The sequence below is a fragment of the Barbatula barbatula genome, assembly GCF_947034865.1.
Source record: "Barbatula barbatula genome assembly, chromosome: 5".
NCBI lineage: Eukaryota > Metazoa > Chordata > Actinopteri > Cypriniformes > Nemacheilidae > Barbatula > Barbatula barbatula.
In genome coordinates, this window is record NC_136769.1 from 5,907,190 (window position 1) to 5,925,527 (window position 18,338).

General features: G+C 36.9%; 1 protein-coding gene and 1 long non-coding RNA gene across 2 annotated transcripts; both read right to left on the reverse strand.

Moving 5' to 3' along the window:
* Positions 1–842: 842 nt before the first annotated feature.
* Positions 843–11,180, reverse strand: LOC306893967 (uncharacterized protein). Its single transcript, XM_079456165.1, has 2 exons — positions 11,125–11,180; positions 843–2,962 (listed from the first exon to the last, which is right to left on the reverse strand). The coding sequence occupies exon 2, from the start codon at positions 2,935–2,937 to the stop codon at positions 1,966–1,968; it is 972 nt and encodes a 323-aa protein (XP_079312291.1). The 5' UTR covers positions 2,938–2,962; positions 11,125–11,180; the 3' UTR covers positions 843–1,965.
* A 986-nt stretch (positions 11,181–12,166) lies between these two features.
* LOC306893969 lies at positions 12,167–17,664 on the reverse strand. Its single transcript, XR_013786651.1, has 3 exons — positions 17,598–17,664; positions 14,093–14,493; positions 12,167–13,925 (listed from the first exon to the last, which is right to left on the reverse strand). It is a non-coding gene; the product is annotated as an uncharacterized lncRNA (long non-coding RNA).
* Between the last annotated feature and the right edge of the window lie 674 nt (positions 17,665–18,338).

Here is an 18,338-nt window from a genome sequence, read left to right on the forward strand (position 1 = left end):
ACATTCAAAAATCTCTTACCAGTGGCTTTGCAGGACAGCACACATGTATGTTAAAATCACCTACTTTAGTAATTTCTCATATTTCAGTACAATTTCACTTAAAAAATCAGTAAACTCACAAATAAAATCCTTATTGTATGTGGGCGGACGATATATTACGGCACATGCAACCAAATTTGATTCTCTGTGAACTTGCCGGAGATTTTGCACGTTCGCCTTCCGTCTGCAAATCCGAAGGATCCGATAGCGTGATGATATGGTTCCGATAGCGTGATGATATGATTCCGATAGAGCGATGATATGGTTCCGATAGCGTGATGATATGGTTCCGATAGCGTGATGATATGATTCCGATAGAGCGATGATATGGTTCCGATAGCGTGATGATATGGTTCCGTCACATGGACTTGCCAGTAAGATCCACTTATAGGAAAATTCAAAAGGGCGCCCGGTGAAGAACTTTTCTTCCCGCTTCACTAAATAATTGATATCTTTCATTGTTATTTTCTGTTTTTACTAAAAGAATATAAAAAAGTATGTTTTAAAACCAAAAATAGACACGTCACAGATAACAAGCAACTTTAAATCAACGTTAAGGATGACGCGTTAATGGCATTGAGCTAACCTTAAATATTCAACTTTTAGTACAGTAACACATTTATAAGATGACACTGCAGTTCTCGGAAAGATCAATTTATCCTTAATTGTAAATAAGGCCTTATGTGAGGGAGTGTCAATGGCCATAAACATTGATGTGCTTCACACCTGTGTAGAGAAAGACCCAACAACCCTAACAATATGAAATGTGACATAGCAAGGAGCAAAAAAAGGTGAGGCGGCTTGAAGAATAAATGTTTTATTTGCAATTTATTCACAAAGTTAGTAGTGCACACTACAATCAAAGTACAAATAATGAGGGTCAGAAGCTTACTTTTGAGCAAACTGTGGCACATGATTGTGTTATTTTTGAAAACATGTGGGGCATGTGTCCAGTCTTCCAAATATCTTTCTCTGTGGTTATCACAACAAAAACATTTTTTACAGATTTGGAATAATTGAGGGTGAGTAAATGAATAACATAATTTTCATGTTTGGGTGTAGTATCCCTTGAATGTAATCGACGTGGGCTAAGCTATGGTAATCATATCAAATAGATCTTACAGTCTGTGTTTTAAGAAGATTGTTTAAAATGTGGTTTCGTGTTTATATTCCAATTCAGTTTATATTCATTTAAATTTTAACAGTAATTTGAAGTCTGGTTGTTATGTAGACTGGCAATTGAGCCACAGAGCCTTCCCATCTGAACCTTTATTATGCAACTAAACATACATTTATGTCAACTATCAAAAGCCTCCCAAAGTGAACAGTAATACACAATAAACATACGTGCAAAAATAAAAAAAGAATGAATCCATAAATTCTACAGTTCATGCATAACTAACGACACCCAAGTGTAAGCATAATTTTAAAGACGGTTTCTGATCAATCTGAAGGGTCTGCTCTAATATTTTCCATTGTACTTTAACGTGAGGCAGGAGACTCATGAATATTCATGTTTCCTCCGCCCAGCATCACAGAAAATCTGTCAGACTGCAAATACTTCAGAAAACCCCACAGGTGGAGGTGTAAGGCTATTGGCTCAGCGTGCCTTGATGAAAGCCCTAGCTTGCCTATGGAACTGCCAGTGTTAGGCTTGAACATCTCTGTAGAAACCAGAAAATGTTTGCTGACATGAATGTACTTATTAAATTTTTCTCTTTCAAAAATATTTATTAAAGGAAGGATGGTCGCGAATGTGAAAATGTAAGTGTTTAAAATAGGTACTGTATATGTCTATGTACAGTATATACCTAAAACCACAAGTTAAACCTAAAAATACACTGAAAAAAATAATGTCACAATCTTGGTAAATTAACAGCAAATCTACATTTGAAGGTGAAAACTCTCTCCATACTGAAGTAGTGTTCATGGATGCTCTCCAGCATGAATTCTCATGTGCCGATTAGTTGTTGATTTGCGTTTGAAACTCTTTCCACACTGAGGACACGTGTACGGACGCTCTCCAGTGTGAATTCTCACATGCTCCTCAAGATTATTTTTCTGTTTAAAACTATTTCCACACTGGGGACATACATATGGGCGCTCTCCAGTGTGAATTCTCACGTGCTTCTCAAGCGTTGATTTGCGTTTGAAACTCTTTTCACACTGAGGACATGTGTATGGGCGCTCTTCAGTGTGAATCCTCATGTGCACCTTAAGATTATTTTTCTGTCTAAAACTCTTTTCACACCGAGGACATGTGTATGGGCGATCTCCAGTGTGAATTCCCATGTGCTTCTCAAGCATCGATTTCTGTTTAAAACTCCTTTCACACTGAGGACATACATATGGGCGCTCTCCAGTGTGAATTCTAGTATGAATCACAAGATTAGCTTTTTCTCTGAAACTCTTTCCACACTGAGGACATACGTATGGGCGCTCTCCAGTGTGAATTTTAATATGTACCGCAAGATTTGATTTACTTGTGAAACTCTTTCCACACTGCGGACATGTGAATGGACTCTCTCCAGTGTGAACTGCCATGTGGCCCTCAAACTGACTTTTGTGTTTGAAACTCTTTCCACAATGAGGACATGTGTATGGGCGCTGTTCAGTGTGAACTTTCATATGTGCCCTAGTATTTGATTTATGTGTGAAACTCTTTCCACACTGAGGGCATGTATATGGGCACACCCCAGTGTCAGTTCTGTTGTGGCTCTCAAAATGACGTATGTTTTTGAAACGCTTTCCACACTGAGGACATTTGAGAGGCTTGCCGTCTTCTGTCCTTTGATTTCTTTTGGTTGAAAAGATCTCGTTCTTCTGCCCACTACTCGAAGACATTTCAAAAGGTTTCTGATGTTTCTCTTCAACTTCATTCATGGTTTCATTGAACATCACTGTGTGGTATGGTGGAACAGACCTGCCAAAAAATATTTATTTTCACATTAACTACTGTTCACAAAAAAAGGTTAAAATATCCAAAGTGACTTACAAAGAGTTCGGGGAGCAACAGTCGATATGTCATGCAAAGAGCAATAGTACAATAGGAGCTAATACAAAGTTACCAGCTTCTTTACATGTTTGTTGTAACAATGTGTGCACACTGCTTTGCTACACACAAGAAAATACTATACTTTTCTATAAATAAACAACGCATACTTTTAAGGAATCTTGCCAATCGAATGCCTTTGGACAACGTCGCAAAATCACTTTGAGTGATCTGTGGAGTATGGAAACAAATAGGCCAAGTATATTGCCAATGCCTCTGGATTAGTGCCACATGAGCTGCTGTGGACAGCCTTGGACTTCTTCCACATTGCAGAGCAGGTAACAAAGGGCATTTTTTCAGGATCTCTTATTTTGAATTACCACACAGTATAGTACCACCACGTGGCAACAGCTGGAGGTTGGCATAATGTCCTATGGAGCAATTAAACTGTGCTGAAATAGTGGGATTATAACTCCTAGTCCTACTAGAACTGCAAGTGCGAGCATTTAAAAACAAAGTACCTTTCAAAGTTACACTTCATTATAGTGTTAAAAAATGTTTTTATGTTTATAAAATAGGGAACACGGTCAAACAAATCATTTAAACGTGGCTAACTTTAGCAAGTAGCTTTGTCGCATCACATCTACAGATGGCTTGAAGAGGTCTTTAAAGATAGAAACAATGAATAAACAAACAAGTACGATTTAGTCTCAACTATAACAGTTAATAAAATAACCTGAAAACATCACATTTTGTTGTTTTACCTCAAATATCGCTGAAAATCCGCTCGGTTAGCGCAGCTTCTGTGTTTTTGCTGTACTCATTCACTGACCAGCGATTACCGTAATGATAGTTATACACGCGCATGGTTATTTGTACACAGTCACGTTTCATGATGGACAGCTGAAATATGTAGTATCATTTGGGAGACATGAGATTATACTTTTCTAAATGTGACTAACAATCAAAGAGACAATAATAAGTGTGAAGTGTATTGTCTATTTGCTTTTGTTTCTCCTCCGGATGCTTATCCCATTGAAGCGTAGCCTTTTTGGCTAAAAGTTGCATGATGAGGTGAATCAGCCTCCTGAATAGAATCATAAAATAGATAAAGGCGTCTGCCAGATGCATAAATGTCATAGTTTTCATGTGACGTCACGCGTAGGGCTCTCTGTCTCTCTCTCTCTCTCTCTCTCTCTCTCTCTCTTTTATCCATTTAATTTAATAATCAAAGGAAATGAAATGGCAGATAAGGCAGCAAACGAAGCCATTAAAAACAATGAAATTTGTGTTAGTATTAGTGTCAAGAGTATTATTAAGGAAAGGTTGAAGGTAAAGTGGCAAAAACAATGGGATATGGAGAAGAAAGGTAGAAGTGCAGGAAAAAATAAAAGAGATGAGATAATAATATCAAGGATGAGATTCGGACATACAAGACTAAATAGCACACTTTATAAAATTGGTAATCATGATACGGGAAGGTGCAAATTTTGTGAGCAAGAAGAAACTGTGGAAAACAATTCTGGAAATGAATTTTATAGTTTTATTTTTCAATATCTAAGAATAACAAAGTTGTTATTCAAATACATATGGCCGCTGTCCAGTGTGAATTCTCATGTGCTGTCCTTTCCACACTGAGGACATGTGAAGGGCTTGCCTGGTTCTGTTGTTTGATTTCTTTTTGGAAAGAAACTCTTGCTCTTCTGCAAACTACTAGAAGACATTTCTAGCAATACAAGATTCTGAGGTTTCTGACACTGTTGTTTATCCTCAACTTCATTCATGGCTTCACTAAACATCTCTTCGTGGTATGGTGGAACAGACCTGCCAAAATGAATAAAACACATACATTTTCACATTTGCAACTCATAACCAAATATTTTAACAAAAAGGTTAAAATATGAATTTGGATAGATAATATAATTATATTAAAATAAATGTAAATGTGAGTGTCCCTAATTATAGTACGTTGTAATAATGATGTAAGAAATAACGAATGAAGAAATACTTACATGCAAAGAGGAGCTATATTTTAATGCGTGTAACTGTTAACCAATTATTTCTTGTTTGTATGTAGGCCTAAGCACAATTTGTGTATTGCTTTGCTACATACACAAACGTAAACTTTTCCATAACAAAAACAATGCATGCTTTTGGGGTATATTCACAATTTCCCAAAATAGGACACAATAAGCGCATGAACCATGACATCCTGAAAAAAACATCACGGCTGCAGAAAATGCTTTTAAAGTTACACTTCGTAAATAGTATTAAAGCATTAAAGTAACGTGAACACAGTCAAACAAATGTATTTAAACGTGGCTACTTTACCAAAGAAGCATGCCATTATTGTGTAATTAATTAATGTGAATTAATGTGTAGCCTTTGCAGTGGCGGCCGGCCAATAGAGGGCGCCAGGGCGCCGCCCCCCTTAAGGCACAAAAAAAAAAAATTAAAACAATTAAAACAAAAATAGTAATAATAATGAGAAAAACATCAGTATGTCAATATTTGTGTGTTTTAAATATGGAATGCACCCAGTAATACATGTAAAATATGATACAAAATCATATTTGCAACCTTTCCTCTGCCTGTCTGACCGCTTCATCAGCTCTGGGGCGATAGAGAAAGCGCCCCAAGGAGGCGGGTCTATGTAGCAGTTAAGCCAATTGCTAATTTAAGATATGAATGTATGACATAAAATTTAGCCAATCAGCGTTCTTAAATAGAATCCAAGAAGGGCGATCATTTTATCGCCCCAAGCCCTGATAAAATAAGGACTGGGCTCTAGGGGCGCCATTTTTACTAAACGACAATGGCGAGCGCGGACGTTACTCCTCCAAGACCCAACCCTAACTCGGTGAAATCTCTCCTCCAAGATCCGTTTGAGAGGAGAACTTTGTCGGAGAAAGTTCGGGTGAAAGAGCTGGGCCCAGATCAACCTGACCTCTCAATCAAACAGCAGGCTAGCGAAAAAGGGAAGCAGTATATGCGCGGCTTCTCCCGTAGCTTCACACACACACACACACACGTTTCTTTGTATATAGTTGACCTTAGCATAAAAATCATTCAGTTATATATGGTACTGTAAAAATGTTAATAGTGTGTTTGCTAATATTACTGTATATATGTTTTGTATCAATTAATTGTTGCAGTTCTGGAGCACATTAACAATTAGTTACATTTAGTTTGATCATAAAATACTTTATGCTATTCTTCCAGTCAAAGGTTTGAGTTCAGCCACTTGATATCCATTTCTATATTATACATCCTTTATACAGTGTAAGAATTCCTATAAACTTTATAATAATTTAATGTTATTGTCCACTTTCCACTCTGTTCTGACAGCATGCATATTGTGTTGCCTATATACTACCAATGGCACCAACAGCCTTTTCCAAAAGATGTTACTTATATGTAGAAATAGTCAATTGTTTACAAGTTCAGTTTAAATGCAAATAAAAGGCTTGTGTTTGTGCATCATGATGTTTATGTTTTTGTGTACGAATGCCTCAACTTTTTAATATTGGCATTAAATAATTACTGACTATTTCACTGAGCACTGCTGTCCTGCAGTTTGTGTTAAATTTTATTGCGATGGTTACGGAAACAAAAAAGTATGGCACAGCCCCACCGAGAATATTTTTCACCAGCCGCCACTGAGCCTTTGTACCTTTGGAGACGGTCCCTCAATTCAGACTATTGAACGTCCAACGTCAAACCAACTTTATGCCAGTCGATAAATACAGAATTCATAAATCTGCCCTTGTATAATTCGACAAAAACTTAATAAAACTTTTAAAAAGTACCAAAAAAGCCTTATTCTTTTGCATCGCGTTTTTTCCCACTACAAACGGATGGCTCTTTTATAGCCACGGCCATTTGTAAACATGCATCATCACATCACGGGCGGCGCATGTCATTTACTACATTATGTCCGAGACCTATGATGTCAAAATAATTAAACAAATTAAGTATCAATTATTAATCCGTAAGTTATAAAAATAGCGTATTTTTTACATTATGGTGTTTTTGATTCGGTGCTCAAGGGGGCCCCCTGGTGGTATAGAGGCCCTATGCAACCTGTGTAGTCTATGCACCTTTGAAATAATCACATATAGAAAATTTTAGGAGCTGTAAAAAGATAGTGGAACTGACTTCACTTAGGGGATCTTGAATAGGTTTTTAAGCTCATAATATTGTTTTAAATAAATTGATTGTTGTTGTCATTATTATTTACACGTTGACCACTGATATACAATAAAGTTAAAAAAGTGTGATTTGTTCTTTATTGTTTAACACTTACAAAGGCTTTTAAAATCTTTAGTAATCAAATTGGTTACATATGGAAATGCAGAGTTCACAAGTTAATGTTAAGATTTATATAATGCATAGGCTAGAAAATCAGTTGTTTATTTAGAAAACTCAAAAATAAAAATAATTGAGCTTTGTTTTTAAACAACAGTTATATTTTACAGTGGTGGCTTATTATCGCTGCAACTGAAACAAAACAATGCAGAACATGCATGTCAGTCTCATCTCAACAGTCAGACCCGTCCTGACATGTTCACCAGTCTTTGGCTGGTCTTCCAGAAAATAATTCATTGCTCATTTACACACTTGGTGCCTTCTGCTTCCAGTGCTTGTTGTTTTCTCTCTCTTAACCTCTCAGCACCTCCTTTACAATTAGAGATTTTGTGCTTTAACATGTTAACTGTTATTGCAGGTCGTCGTTAAAGTAAACGCTGCATTCACGTAGCTGCTGGTCTGTTCATTTGTCAAGATTACCTTGATAGACTGAAGGTGTTAACATAAAAAACATTTGATAATCACAGGTCTTATTTTTGGCGATCTTCCAAAAGTCTATAGGAAAAATGCATATAGTTGCAAGTGGTTTTTTGAAGGTTGTGAGAGATGTGGTTGACCGGACCACATTGGGAAGAATGTTCCACCAGGAAGGAGTTGTGAAGGAAAAAAGGAATATTTTTTCAATATATTTCATCAATAGAAGACAGAATCTAGCAGTCACTTTTTTTACTGGTAACTGGTCTTGATTTCACAAATGTAATTCTTGAAACAGTATATGCAATTGCATTTGTAGTAGCAGAATTGTGCAATGTTTAATCATATATAATCACGGAAGTACAAATAAGGAGACACATCATAAGACTGAAAACAACACCAGACAAAGAAACAAATGCACAAGAATAAGGAGGGCTGCAAAGACACACATGAGAAGTATTCACAGGGAAACCAAAAGAACTACAGGAGAACAAAATAAAACAAGAGTGTCACAGCAAAGTAAAAGTCCAAAAAACACTTTTTTTAATAAATCTTTATTAATCTACACTCCATACATGACAAAGCAAAAATCTGATTTGCAAAGGTTTTAAAATAAAACTGAAATATTACAAGTATGCCCTTTTCTGGGAGACTTGAAATTTAGCTCAAAATCTTTCCAGTTTTCTTGTTGATATTACTACACTTCAAGTAGTTTACCTGCGGCAAATTCACCTGAATGAGTATGAAGGTCTAACAGCTGAAAATGCATATCAGAGCAAAGACCGAGCCACAAGGTCAGAAGAACTACCAGTTCCGCTCAGAGACAGGATTTTATCGAGACACGGATCTTAGGACAAAAAAATCTGTTCAGAGATGTAGCCTCCATTAAGCATTACCAGAAGAAGTATGAGATCACCAAATTTCCTGAGCTTTTTTTACCCGGCCAAACTGAGAAATCAATGGAGAAGGGTCTAGAGCAGTGACCAAGAAGCTGATGATCGCTCTGGTTGAGCTCCATGTTCGATCATATATGGAGATGGGAGAAACTTTATGGAAGGACAAACATCCCTGCAACCCTCCAGCAATCTGGGCTTTGTGACAGAGTGGCCAAGCCTCTCCTCGGTGAAGACACATGAAAACTTTGCACAAACACCAAAAAACAATTAAAATAACCGTTCAAACGGCCAGAAACAGTATAGAAGAACGGCATAAAATACAGAGATACCCTTAATGATAACTTAGTCCAGAACATTCAGAACCTTGGAGGGGGCAGAATGTTTCTCCTCCAACAGGACAATCTTAAGCGCATAGCTAAAACAATGCAAGATGGGCTTAAGGACAACTCTGTCTGAGTGGTCTAGCCGGTGATTGAACCCATTTGAACATCTCTGTAGAAACCTGAGAATGTCTGTCTACTGATGGTCCCATCCATCCTGAAAGAGTTTGAGAGGACTTGAGGAGAAGAATGGCAGAAAAATTGCCAAATGCAGATGGTCAAGTCACAAAAACACTTAAGGTGCTTTAACCAAGAACTTTATGGTGAATGGAGTGTAGATTGATGTGGGAAAAAATGGTACTTGATTTTAACATTAGGCAGCAAGATAACAAAATGAGGGGGATGAATACTTTTTATATGCACTTCTACATGTGTGTGGGTGCTATTCAGTGTTTTCTCATGTGCTCCTGAAGTTGACTTTTCTGTCTGCAACTCTTTCCACACTGGGAACATGTGTACGGGCGCTCTCCGGTGTGAATTCTAATGTGGACCTCAAAAGTTGTTTTCTGTATAAAACTCTTTCCACACTGCGGACATGTGTAAGGGCGCTCTCCAGTGTGAATTCTGATGTGATTCTTAACTGTTGATCTGCGTTTAAAACTCTTTCCACAATGAGGACAGGAGTATGGGCGCTCTTCGGTGTGAATTCTCACGTGGTCCTTAAGCGTTGATTTGCGTCTGAAACCCTTTCCACACCGTTGACATGAATATGGACGCTCTCCGGTGTGAATTACTGTGTGCCTATCAAGCGTTGAGCTCTGTTTGAAGCTCTTTCCACACTGAGGACATGCGTATGGGTGAACTCCAGTGTGAATTCTCATGTGCACGTTAAAATGACCTTTCGTTTTAAAGCTCCTTCCACACTGAGAACATATGTATTGGTGCTCTTTAGTGTGCGTTCTCATGTGGTCCTCAAAATTACGGTTCTGATGTTTCTCCATAACGGTTAGTTCATCACTTGTCTTTCAACAAATCTAAAAATCAAACAAAATAACCACATATTGTACATTAGCCTATAGATTACGCTGTGATGTTATACAATAATAATAAAATCTTAGATACTTGACAGACAAATAAAAAAAGTACACTAACCCTCTTCTCTCAACAGGTAGTGGTCTAGCTTTTGTTAAAACTAGTCACTTTGTATTAGCACATATAGTACTGTTGCTCTTTTATGACATCGCTTATTGCTCCCTGAACTCTTTGTAAGTCGCTTTGGATAAAAGCGTCTGCTAAATGACTAAATGTAAAGATACACGCCACAGTTTTATAAGGTAGTTGGGTAACACTTCACAATAAGATTGCATTAATAAACATTTGTAAATGCATTAACTGTTGTTAATTGTTTATTCGTGTTAGTTCGTCGTGCATTACCTAAAGTAAACCTTTATAACGTTAGATGTTACAAATGTATTTAGAAATGCTTCAAATAACACGAGCTAAACAACTCATTGCAACTTGGCTGAATTTAGCATTAACCGAGCCAGTGTGTATCACATCTAGAGAGGTCTTCAAAGGTAGATACGGCTTATAAACCTACGACCGTGTTTTGGTCTCAAGTATAACAGTTAAAATAACTTGTAAACATCATATTTCATTATGTTTTTACCTCAAACATCGCTTGGCAAAAGGCAAATAACTTGGCAAAAGTGAAGCGCATGTAGAATGACTATAAAAAAACATCAATGAAGCTCAGATATTACAGTTCTCCATGGCAACAACACGCGGAGAAAATACGAGTTTTGCATATTTTTTCCCAGTAGAACTGCAAGTGCGAGCATTTAAAGTACCTTTCAAAGTTACACTTCATTATAGTGTTAAAAATGTTTTTATGTTCATAAAATAGGGAACACGGTCAAACAAATCATTTAAACGTGGCTAACTTTAGCAAGTAGCTTTGTCGGTGTATCACATCTACGGATGGCTTGAAGAGGTCTTCAAGATAGAAACAATGAATAAACAAACAAGTACGATTTAGTCTCAACTATAACAGTTAATAAAATAACATGAAAACATCACATTTTGTTGTTTTTACCTCAAATATCGCTGAAAATCCGCTCGGTTAGCGCAGCTTCTGTGTTGTTGCTGTACTCATTCATTGACCAGCGATTACCGTAATGATAGTTATACACGCGCTGTAGTTATACCTGTACACAGTCACGTTTCATGATGGACAGCTGAAATATGTAGTATCATTTGGGAAACATGAGATTATACTTTTCTAAATGTGACTAACAATCAAAGAAACAATAATAAGTGTGAAGTGTATTGTCTATTTGCTTTTGTTTCTCCTCCGGATGCTTATCCCATTGAAGCGTAGCCTTTTTGGCTAAAAGTTGCGGGCTTTGTGGCTTTGCATTCGCTCACTATTTCGCATGATGAGGTGAATCAGCCTCCTGAATAGAATCATAAAATAGATAAAGGCGTCTGCCAGATGCATAAATTTCATAGTTTTCATGTGACGTCACGCGTAGGGCACTCTCTCTCTCTCGCTCTCTCATCTATTTAATTTAATAATCAAAGGAAATGAAATGGCAGATAAGGCAGCAAAAGAAGCCATTTAATAACAATGAAATTAGTGTTAGTATTAGTAAGAGTAAAATTAAGAGTATTATTAAGGAAAGGTTGAAGGTAAAGTGGCAAAAACAATGGGATATGGAGAAGAAAGGTAGAAGTGCAGGAAAAAATAAAAGAGATGAGATAATAATATCAAGGATGAGATTCGGACATACAAGACTAAATAGCACACTTTATAAAATTGACTCAATTTATATGCCCTTTTCTGGGAGACTTGAAAAAATAACTCAATTTAGTCAACTCAATTGAATGAGTATGATTTAGGCACACACCTCTCAATAAAAGGTCTAACTGAAAATGCATATCAGAGCTAAATTCAATCCAAGAGGTCAGAAGTACTGCTAGTAGAGCTCTGGGAGAGAATTTTATCAAGATACAGATCTGAGGAAGACTACATAAAATACTCTAGACACTTTTTACTGGGGCACGCACCCTAGTGAAACATCTGTTCAATATAATTAATATTTCATCTACTGCACCCCTATTTTGTATTTTTTTTTGCAAATATAGGTTGATTAAAGGGATTTTAAATATTTTCTCCTGCTCAGTTTTTTTAACAGTAATTCCTACATCTTATTGGGTAATGATCACTCCCTATCGTTGATTACTTTAACACCTCCCATAAACGTTTGCTAGCTATATTCTCAGATATACATGTGAGGTCCAACATGTCTATATTAATGAATCTTTCACTGCAGATAGCTGCTAGCTATATTCCCTGATATTCAAGGTCTAATATTGGCTCTTGTCCATTCACAATATTTATTTTTGTACATATTCATCCAGTATTTCTACAATAATTTAACCATTTTAATCTGTGATTTCACAACCCCAAAAGACACACCTGGGAAGTATTCACAGGGAAACCAATAAACAAAAGACTACAAAATAAAACAGGAAGTGTATCACGAAAGTCCAAAAACACTGACATAGCAAAAACAGATTTATGACATAGAAAATTTATGAAAAATAAAAAGACCTACAATAATTACATTGCATAAGTATTCATACCTTTTTCTGGGAGACTTGAAATTTAGCACAAAAACATTCTAGTTTTGCTTGTTAATGAAGAGCATATGAATACTTACGCAATGTGCTTATTTATGTTTTCTCATTTTGTCACAAATCTCTTTTTGCTATGTCATTACAGTGTATGGAGTGTAGACAGATATGAAAAAAGTAACTTGAAGTAGTTTTACATGAGCCAACAAATAAGCCTATGTATATATTGTTATAATTGCTTCCAATGTTTACTCATCTGTTTTGGATAAAAGCGTCTGCTAAATGACTAAATGTAAATATATACAGTATGTACATGTATATGCTTAGAACCACAGTTTGCAGCTTAAAATCATTACTATTACACTGAAGACACAAATTCACAATAATCTTGGTAAGTAAATTAACAGAAAATCCACACTGAAGGCATGTTCATGGACGCTCTTCAGTGTGAATTTTCATGTGCACAGCAAGATTTGATTTGTGCTTGAAACTCTTTTCACACTGAGGACAAATGTATGGGCGCTCTTCAGAGTGAATTTTCACATGCTCATCAAGTGTTTTTTGTTGTTTGAAACCCTTTCCACAATGTGGACATGTGTATGGGCGATCTTCAGTGTGAATTTTCATGTGCAACTCACGTGTTGATATGTGTTTGAAACTCCTTCCACACTCAGAACATATGTATGGGCGCTCTCCAGTGTGAATTCTCAAGTGCACCTTAAGTGATGATTTCTCTTTCAAACTTTTTCCACACTGAGGACATGTGTACGGGCGCTCTCCAGTGTGCGTTCTCATGTGGCCCTCAAAATGACTTTTGTTTGTAAAACTCCTTACACAATGAGGACAAGTGTATGGACACTCTCCTTTGTGAAATCTCATATGTGTCTCAAGATTTGATTTCTGTTTAAAGCTTCTTTCACACTGAGGACATGCGTATGGACACTCTCCAGTGTGAATTCTCAAGTGGTTCTCAAGCGTTGATTTGCGTTTGAAACTCTTTCCACACTGAGGACATGAGAATGGACGCTCTCCAGTGTGATTTCTCATATGCACCTTGAGATTATTTTCCTGTTTAAAACTCTTTCCACACTGAGGACATACATATGGGCAATCTCCAGTGTGAATTCTCATGTGCTCATCAAGCGTTGATTTGCGTTTGAAACTCTTTCCACATTGAGGACACGAGTATGGCCGCTCTTCAGTGTGAATCCTCATGTGGGTTTTAAGATGGGTTTTCTGTGTGAAACTCTTTCCACACTGAGGACATGTGTATGGACTCTCTCCAGTGTGAATTCTCATATGCATCTCAAGAGTTGCTTTCAGTTTGAAACTCTTTCCACACTGAGGACATGTGTATGGACTCTCTCCAGTGTGAATTCTCATATGCATCTCAAGAGTTGCTTTCAGTTTGAAACTCTTTCCACACTGAGGACATGTGTATGGACTCTCTCCAGTGTGAATTCTCATATGCATCTCAAGAGTTGCTTTCAGTTTGAAACTCTTTCCACACTGAGGACATGCGAAAGGGCAATCTCCAGTGTGAGTTCTCATGTGGTCCTCAAGACGACATTTGTATTTGAAACACTTTCCACACTGAGGGCAGTTCAAGGACTTGCCTGCTTTTGTGATTGGTTCTGGAAAGTAAATGTTTCTCTTCTGCAAACTACTAGAAGACATAGCGGAACACGATTCTGACACTGACGACTCAACTTCATTCAGTTCATCAATTCCAGTGGTCCCCTTACTCGCAGGATTATAAGCATTATTTATCTATTTATTGTGAACGACTTCACTGAACATCACTTTGTGGTATGGTGGAACATACCTGCCAAAATAAATAAATACATTTTCACATTAACAACTTTATTCAAATGTATCAATAATCATCTATTTCGAACAATATTAAACATTATATTGATGATACACTTTTCAGCTGTATCGCCCAGCCCCAAGATATACAAATCTCTGAGTACAAATAAAATGATGATGCTGGCATATTTGTCATGTAACTTTTTACCCTCTAATATGGCTAAACATTTCATATAAACATTTTTCATTTTTACCTCCCTCTACAAACTAATTGATTACTCAATTACTATTCGTCAGTGGCATTTAATATTTAATATTCCAAATTTGCTTGATTTGACACGAATGACCCTCTTGGGTTTCTATAGACCGTTTCATCGGACACGTGCACCTGGGCTGCGTTCAGCCCCAACAAAAAGTTTTCAAACATAAAGGTTGGTTCGGTTAAACACCCTGTTGTGATGACGCAAGATTTTAACTATGGCAGCTGAGAACGCCCTTTCGGTTCTTTTGAAGAATTTTCGGAGCCTAATGAAATCGGTATAAATACGTGTTAAATTCTGAAAAATACATCACTTCTTATATCTTGAATTGTATTATATACCGAGCTGCACATATATTGTGTGAGTTGTCTCTTTAATACCACGTGGTTTTTATAAATGTTGCTGCTGATGTTGGGCTGAGATTCTTTACACACCCACCAAACCAGGGGAAACGTATGATAAACCCCATTGCACTTTGCAAACCGTTTTCAGGAAACGCTTCATTCAACGCATAACGTTGCGCATGAGCTTGAACATGCGCCTGAACTGCAGTAACTTCCGCTCTTGTTTATTAATCGGCTAGTGTCTAATAATATAACTTTACATTTTATTTAATTTAGGTTACTATTAATTTATTATTTGATTGTACTGTAATTGTATTAAATAAGCTATTTGTTGAATGTTATTGTATGTCAATTTGATTAAATAAACAATTTGTTGAATGGGTCCTGTAGTTGTAATTTTTTGCCATGTTTTTTCATAATTTTACAGCTCTTGGACGCAGCAAACATGACCTTAGCATAGATTTCATCAACGTCGGTCCTTATGGAGGGATTTTTCAGTCAGAATATAAACTAAAAGTCTAAAACGAAAAGTTTTAAACCAAAACTAAAAGTCCAAATTTGAAACGTTAAGTTTCCTGCACATCCTTTGTTTTGTCCCATACACATACAGTAACTGGTATTCGTGCACATACAATGTCCAATTCTACATACAAACTCTGCACACACACATCTATAAAACACTCGCACATATAAACTCTGCAGACACACATCTATAATACTCTCACACATACATATAAACTCTGCACACACACATCTATAAAACACTCGCACATATAAACTCTGCAGACACACATCTATAATACTCTCACACATACATATACACTCGATGCGTGCAAACAAACCTAAACGACACTCGCACATACAAACAAACTCCGCACACACACATCTATAAAACACTCGCACATACATATAAACTCTGCACACATACATATAAACTCTGCACACACACATCTATAAAACACTCGCACATACATATAAACTCTGCACACACACATCTATAAAACACTCGCACATACATATAAACTCTGCACACACACATCTATAAAACACTCGCACATACATATAAACTCTGCACACACACATCTATAAAACACTCGCACATACATATTATAAACTCTGCACACAATTGTTATAGAGATTTAGAACAATTGCCAGAACAATTAACAGTCTGTTGTCCGTGGTTCGTCGTCAAAATGTCGAAACCAGAGAACTCGTTGTTGTTCTCGAGACGTTGTATCACGCTGCGCCAAGTTTGATGGTGGGAGAGCTGCTGGACAACTACCAGTCCCACCACCGACATCTAGAATAGGCCATAGAGGCCGTCCACGTTATGACATGTCGTATGAGTAAATGTGCCAGTTAAACAGAAGCCGTAGACAATGGCACATTTCCCCCAATCCTGCTGTATACGTGTAAGGCAGTGTAAAACACTACTAAAGAAATCGGCTATATCTTCATTGCAACTTGCACAAGCAAGTAAAGGACTAATGAACGTCAATGCTATTATAGCTCTCAGTGTTAGATGTGTTTTGCACGCATCGAGTGTATATGTGCGAGTGTTGAATAGGTGTGTTTTGCATGCATCAAGTTTGTATGTGTGCGAGTGTTTTATGGATGTGTGTGTGCGGAGTTTGTATATATGCGAGTGTTGTTTAGGTGTGTTATTTTGCCCGCATCGAGTTTATATGTATGCGTGAAAAAGTGTACATGCATGAATTACTAACATAATATGTATTGGTATGGATTTCACATTAGTGCGCACACGTTTTCATTTGTTTTTTAGCTTGAACATCCAATACTATACATGTATATGTGAGCAATGTATATGTGTGTATGCACACATTTATAAATGCTTTCATAAGCACAGTTTGATTTAAACCCTATACGGCGCCTCATATCCTCGCTCCAGCCACTCACTCGCTCTGGTTTCATTACAGTGTGCTCTTTAGCACTGGGAGCTGCTGTCCATAAGGTGCCTCTGATCACCAGCCATTTCCAACCCATCCTCCAGTATTTGGGCCACGCCTCCTAAATGATTAAATGCCCAATCCTATATACCAAATTCATTTTCAACCTGGACTTTTAGTTTCAAATTTAGACTTTCGGTTTATATTCTGACTGAAAAATCCCTCCATAGGTCCTTGCCACTGTCCTGCATATTTTGGCTCAAACCCTCGAAGACCCACCTGTCTGAAGCTTTGGTCATCCTTAAAAAAACGATTAACTTGTTTGATAAGGCTTGACGCTAAACTCTGCAGTTCAGCGGACCGACGTACACGGCTGCATTTAAAGTTACACTTTATCAATAGTATTAATGAATTCAAGTAATTTAGCTATACTAAAATAATCTTACAAATGCATGGCTAACCTTAGCAAATTGTCATTATGTAGCCTACATCTTACGTTACTACAGAATGCACGAAGAGGACTTTAAAGATAAGTATAATTGATAAACATATTATCCTCAAGGATAACAATTCAAATAACCCGGGAAACCCCTTTCGTTATTCTTTTACCTCAGACATTGCTTAGCAAAAAAATCCGCTGTCAGCGTAGCTTCCTTGTTCTTCATGATATTACCGTAAACACCGAGATAAGTGCCTTCTCTTGACCTGATATTACCGTAATGATAGTTACACACGCGCATTCATACTTGCCCCGTCAAACAATTGGTCTCATTCACTAAGCATAGAAGGTTGTCATGTGTTCTTGTTTGAGCACCTGTACTTTCGGCTACTGAAGAGACCGTTACCTATCAAGAGAAAACTATAATGTCTGTTTGCATGTAACATGATACAAATGTTGTATTTTTGTCCAGTTTTTTAAGTTTTATAAAATTTTCTGTTCCTGAAATCAACCCTTCTGCTGGGATAAGTATAGTCCTGTTTTTGGGATCAAAGTTACACAAACTGACAATTTGATCCAGATCAAAACCAAGATTGGATTTTATGATCTTACCCAAATTCTCAATCCATTTTCTGCTTTTGAACAACCCATTTTTAAGGTTTGATCAAATCCGATTAGATTACTTTTGAACAATATAAAAAATTATATAATACACTATAAAAGGAGATTAGTGATATTTAAACAGATTTGAAGCAAAGACATCATGGTCTTATCATGAGTGACTCTTGTAACTATATTTGCTGTAATATCAGCAAAAGCTGAGAAACATGGTGGCTTTCATTTGCCACACAAATTTTGAGCATTACAAATAGTTATATAGCCACATTTAATTGTATCTTTTTTAAATAAAA